Source organism: Parathielavia appendiculata, assembly GCF_033297405.1.
Source record: "Parathielavia appendiculata strain CBS 731.68 unplaced genomic scaffold N657scaffold_21, whole genome shotgun sequence".
Taxonomy (NCBI): Eukaryota; Fungi; Ascomycota; class Sordariomycetes; order Sordariales; family Chaetomiaceae; genus Parathielavia; species Parathielavia appendiculata.
Window position 1 is genome coordinate 125,103 of NW_026944240.1, and position 5,865 is coordinate 130,967.

General features: G+C 51.6%; 2 protein-coding genes across 2 annotated transcripts; one reads left to right on the forward strand and one right to left on the reverse strand.

The window, feature by feature from the left end:
- Positions 1-1,893: 1,893 nt before the first annotated feature.
- Positions 1,894-3,097, forward strand: N657DRAFT_705974 (uncharacterized protein; the record flags this gene model as incomplete). Its single annotated transcript, XM_062797381.1, has 3 exons — positions 1,894-2,236; positions 2,292-2,755; positions 3,006-3,097. Exons 1-3 carry the CDS (start codon positions 1,965-1,967, stop codon positions 3,095-3,097), a joined length of 828 nt encoding a protein of 275 aa, XP_062643680.1. The 5' UTR covers positions 1,894-1,964.
- Positions 3,098-5,260: 2,163 nt separating this feature from the next.
- N657DRAFT_532786 (uncharacterized protein) lies at positions 5,261-5,650 on the reverse strand (the record flags this gene model as incomplete). The annotated part of the gene is made up of 1 exon (XM_062787746.1): positions 5,261-5,650. A coding segment is annotated over one exon (390 nt), but the record flags the coding sequence as incomplete, so codon positions are not given.
- Positions 5,651-5,865: the final 215 nt, after the last annotated feature.

Consider the following 5,865-nt stretch of genomic DNA (forward strand, 5'->3'; position numbering starts at 1 on the left):
CGACTGAGCTTCTCGTGGTCCACAGAATAGATCCTAGCTGCAGCTCTTAGGCTCAGTTTCGGATCATTCTGGATTGCTTGAAGGGCTAATTGCACTTGGGCTTCGTCGTTTTTTAGGGGCATATTGCGTTGTGAGGGAAAGTCGATAAAAAGATGAAAGGTATGGAAGAGTGGATTTGTGGGACGTTCGCTTGTCTGGGACGTTCGCTTATCATGTACGTTATATGGCTAGATTTCTACGGGTACGAGGTTTAGAAGAAAGGGCACCCTTACCGAAGGTTGGAAACTCTTCAGGACCATGAGCATGCTTTTTCAAAGGCTGGAATTCAATCTGTAGCTTAGGTACTGGCTCTTTCGTAGAAGAAATGTCATAACTGGATGGGATAGCTTCTATACGTCAGATAACACTGCTCATGCTTGCCCGGAATACAAAATCCACTAGTTATGTCAATATTGCAACTGTATTAGTATTTTATTCGTGGGCCCGTTGGCTTAACGATTCGTCGAAGTCCTCCGTCACCCAAGTTATAAGAAATGATAGCTTTCTTCCGAGTTTGTCTGAGTACAAAGGTTTCGTGTGGAATACCTCTGTGGCCTTTTTGCTAGAGGAAAGGGCGTATTGCACATCTTCCAGACTAAGCACAAACACATCTCCGTATTTCGCAGGTTCCTTCTTCCTTTCCAACGCTTTCGTCCTCACCTTTCGAAGCAAGTCGACATAGCGGCATAGACGACGGCCATTTCTTCTATTCCCTCGGCGACGCACGCGTTAAAGGCAGCAATAAGGCTGCTCTCAATCTACCCCAACTTTTCGGAAACAATGAACGACCAGTAATTCTCGTCTGCAGGTGGTATGATTTGGGCATCTTAGCTCTGAGGTGCCTTAGTCGAGAGAACAAGAAGAGCAGGCTCAATTTCTTAAGTATTGATCGCGAGCAAGCAATAGAAGGGGAAGGGGACAGCGAGAAGGAAAAGGAGGAGCTAAGGAAAAACAGCAGCGCATTTCGCTACCAAAGGGCAGCAGCCGCCGAGGCACCCTAGAGCCTTACCGTTAGGCACTCGAGGAGGAAAGATCCAGGCTTGTGGCTTGATAGCACTGCCCTTCAAGTCTTAGGCGTTTATTTCGCGTGGTTCTCATGGTTCTGGTTGTCTGCTACACACCCCGGGCGGCTTTTTTATTAACCCCAATGTACCAAGGGATTGCAGAATCCCATCATGTCTAGAGGGAGTCGACCCCGGAGAACCAGGAGGCCGAAAGGTATATCGTACCCCTACGGTGCCTAAGGCGAAGTCGCTGTCCTGAGTCAAGCAGCGACCTCACCCAATCTAGAGCCTCAAATGATAGCAACAATACGGGGGTGGAGCCCGCGCAGGGCGCGTTATCCTGTGCGTTTCGGCTGCTTGTCGATCCTCAGCAAATAACGGGGTATCTACGGACGCGCGTAACGAACTGTCAGATAACGGGCCCTGGCCACTTCAACACCGGCCAGGTTGACCAGAGGTTGGTCAACTCCTTTGCCAGGGAGCATTTCTGCCAAACCCGCAATCATCAATGCGCCTCGTGTCCGGATAACGGGAACACACACCGCTAGCGGCATGACCGGCGACCTGTAGCCTTGGGTTCACGGCCAGTATCACGTTCAGGAGGCATGATGCGGAGGTATGTTGCTCTCGGCCTTGCCCCTTTCCCAGTCTCTTCAAACATGCCGCAGCATACGCAGGGTGACCGATTGTGGCACATCCTTTGCCGACATGGGGCGCAAGCGTCTCTGCCTCACTGGACCAGGGGATACGCAGCCGGTGGCAACTCCCAGAGGACCTGACATAAAAAGGAGTCCCCAGCAACCCTTTCTCCCTCCTGCACCGTAAATGCTCGCTCAGGCTCCCGGTCAGACTTCCTCGTGCGGCAGCATAACTTCAACTGAGCCCCAGCATTACAGAGACTCTCATCTTTCCGCCCGCACGATGGACATCTTCCCCCAGATATACATCGGTGAGGAGGAGTCGGCTGGGCCCGTCCGACAATTTCCTGGCTATCAGTTTCCGGAGGCATATTATGCTTCTCTGTCGTTCTTTCTGCACTACTCACCATCACTTCTGCCGCCAGAGTTGCATGGCGATGGCGTCCCGTCCCCAAGCCTGATTGAGGACATGGTCTTCCCCAACGACATAGGTGCTGTAGGGACGCGGCCCGGTAGTATCTATTCTACCACAGAGGCCGGATCGGCCATCATGAGGTGAGTCGCAATGCCGGATTTGATTCCCGCACCGACTGAACGGAAACAGTTGCAGAACCGAGATGCCGCGTCCTGCGGCAACGCCGCAGCCACTAACAGGCTACGCCGTGTCCCAACGCAATGACCTCTCGGCCAGGGCGGATAGGAACGAAGGCCCGGACCTAGGCTCACGCCGACCGCCCGATATTTCCTGGTTAGCAGCCGATGCGTTGCCACCACCTCCTGTGTCCTTTGAGTGGGGTGCTTCAACCCTACCCCCGGACAACTTCTTCCTGCTTCCATGGGCCGCAGCATCCCCTTCAGCCACGGTTAGCGGGATCCCCTTCGAGTTCGCCTCGTCAGTCGTCACGCCTAGCCGAGTCTTTTTGGAAGGCCAATGTCTCACCTCTGACGAGCCCAGCGGACTCGTGAAACCGGGCACCGAGTTGGCAAGGCCGGAGGAACCAACAGGCGGCGACGCCAGATTTCAAGCAGATGCAGGAGAAGATCATAAGCCATTCTCTTGTCCGTGGGACGGGTGTGGGTCGTGGTTCAAAACGAGAGACGGCTTGAGGGCTCACTTGAGAGAGGAATGCGGAAAACGGATCGGTTTGAGCGCAAGAAAGAAACAAAAAAGGTTCTTTTGCCTTCATACACTCCGGGAGACGGGTAAAGCTTGCAATTATTCCTTCTCTCGGCAGTACGAACTCACCCGGCATCAAGACTGCAAACACAACCGCTCGCGAGCGAGAATGCAGTGCCCGCGTTGCCCGACAACCTTCAATCGCAGGGACGCTCTTAAACGACACCTCGATGCACAGAAATGTACCAAGGGCCGGCACAAAGGGAATGCTCCAGGTTCTCCTGAGAGCGAATGACTAGATTCTGGCGCTCCTCTATCTTCATAAGAAAGCGAAGGTAAAAAGTGGCGAGAGGGAACGGGAAGGAAACATCCACTGTGGTATCCACTTTCTTCCGGCAAGTAAATATATAACTTAGTGTGGTCTATGGTCTCTCCAGCCGAGCATGTAGGATCACGCAACGACGTGAGAACATGGCCGCCCTCGTGGGCTTGCTCGTCGCTTGTCTCCCTCCTCCGGCCGAACGATGAAGACAGGAAACAATGGAACTGTAAAGGAACAGCTCTGACTCGTATGTAGCACGATGAACCGCTTCAGTAAGCTGTACGACAACTTCCAGAACTATAAATTCCCTCCTTGGCTATCGATATCTTTCTTGTTACCTCCCGGAATAGTTTACATCAATAAGAGCTGAAACCCTACAGATTGGCTAAAGCTGTAGTGACAATCGTATTGGAGTGCGTTCTATTCCCTTGGCAACCCATGACCCTTCTCGCTGAGCCATCGGTGAGGTTTTCCCGTACTGCACCTAGGTAGAATATGGGGTGCCACGGCAGAACCCATGTGGAAGGGCAATGGTGCACTGCCCAATGCAGTTCTCCCCGGCTCTCGCAACTACATCTCATACGCAGATAAAAAACACTCTTACAAACAAGCAAGAGCTAATCACAACAATTTCAGCATGACGCAGCGTCGATTTACCCATATAGATGCAGTTCTCATCCCCCCTGTGACGGCACGGCTCAGTGGCCCGCGATCTGCCGAGTTGGCAAGGCTGCATCAACGGAGAGGGAACTCGGTTGACTTCCTGTGCATACTAGCGGAAGCCAACTTCGCGTTGGGGTTGGAGGCCAAGGCGGCGGCGCAAAGGGCTGCAAGGCAAGGTGGCACACCCAACGTCCAAATGCCCCAGGCCAAGTCCACCGCAATCAGGCTGGCACTGGCGAAACAGCGACAGGAGAGAGCTCTTCCTGAAGGCGTGGGTAAGTTCTCAAAGGCTATGGACGTGGCACTACCTGGCAAGCACACTCGCGACCTCTATGATAAGCTGAAGCGAAGAGAGGCCTGTATCTTGGCACAACTCCGAACCGGAATGGCGAGGCTGAACGGCTTTCTGAGCAGAATTGGAGCGGTCGAGTCAGACCTCTGCCCCTGCGGCCAAGCGAGGGAAACAGTGGAGCATTTTCTGCTGTGATGCGTGAGATGGACAGCCCTGAGGGAAGACATGCTGCGATGTACAATGACAAGACGAGGGAGCCTCTCATTCTACCTTGGAGGGAAAGTTCGATCGGATTCAAAGATGTGGTCGCCAGACATGAAAGCAGTCCGGGCAACGATCAAGTACGCGATGGCGACGGGGAGATTGGATGCAGACGAGGAACAACGAAGACTGTATCAGTCGTAATAGTGGAGCTCACTAACAGCACACAGCCTCAACCAGCAGATCCCGCTTTAGCTGCTGAAGATGGGACGCTGAACACTTGGAGAACGTAACCTCCGAGACGGTCTGCTAACAATCAAGACAAGAGGCAAAAGGTATTGGGAAGCTTTGCGCAAAGGGCAACTCAAAGGGCTTGTGTGAGATCATGGAAGAAGCGGACGAATCGTATGTATTTAGCGTGCCGAGGCCCTTTAGGCTTAGTGCCTCCGGGCGAAATCAAATCCATCCATCCATCCATCCAACCCGCGATCTGCACGGTTCTCAGATCCATGACTCACTTTTTGCCGTCACATACACCCAATCAGGGCCGAATCAGGAACTGTGGGGCTAGCCTTCAAAAGCCCTGCCCACCAGAGCTCCGATTCCTCTTTTCTTCTGTATAGTTCTTAACGTTAACGTTATATTTAACTAGTTAAGTAAGACAGCAAAGCAGAGATAAAAGGAAAATGAAGAAAAGTGTCTCAATACGTTATAGATATTATTTGATCTCCTATTTACCACTCATAACAGAATCGTGCTTGCTGACTATACAAATTTATCAACTGAGATACCAGCCTGGCCTCGGCGTGGCCATCTCCATCCGATAATCCAATGATCCCTACGGATGGGTATTACCTTTGTAGTTGCACCCTGCTTGATAATACGGCGAAACACTCGCTCTCCATTTGCAAACTTAAGCTCGACAGAACATATATCACCAACTAGCTCTTCTGAGGAAGCAGAGCTCGGGTCGCCAACACAATGCGGCGTGATCTTCTGAAGGTCCCGGTCGTTGTAATAGAGCACAGTGGAAGAGAGACCGGTAGTATCTCTGTGGAAATATTTCTCCGGGTCTACCACCCTAATTCCTTCTAGGGCGGTGACAGGGTCATGAATGTTCAAAATAATACCGGACTCGAAGTGGACTTCGAATGTTGTCTCGTTGTGTTCATGCTTGTGCAATGATCGGAAGAGTTGTTCTTTGTCAAATCTCACGTCGCCGCTCCAATCAGAGACAATAAGTAAAAGGTGAGCCTGCACCGGTTTCTTCTTTCTATAGATATTGGTAAGCTTGTAGCCAAAAAGCGCAGGCTTTAGCCCAGCCTTAGTCGCCTTCTCGAGCCATTGAGCATCTTTGAATATCATCGCCCACACTCGTCCACTCATTCTGTCCCTTTCATGAAGGGGAAGTTTGCCATCTAAAGCTTGGTCCAAATGAAACTTATCTAGGAGGGTAAGGGAATCGCAGATCTTAGATCCCAATTCAAAGAGAATTTGGGGTTGCGCCATTATGGTTTGTGTTGCCCAGTGATACCAAAGAATACTGGTGGGCTGGGAGACAACAAGTCCGTAAGCTTTTATATTAAATC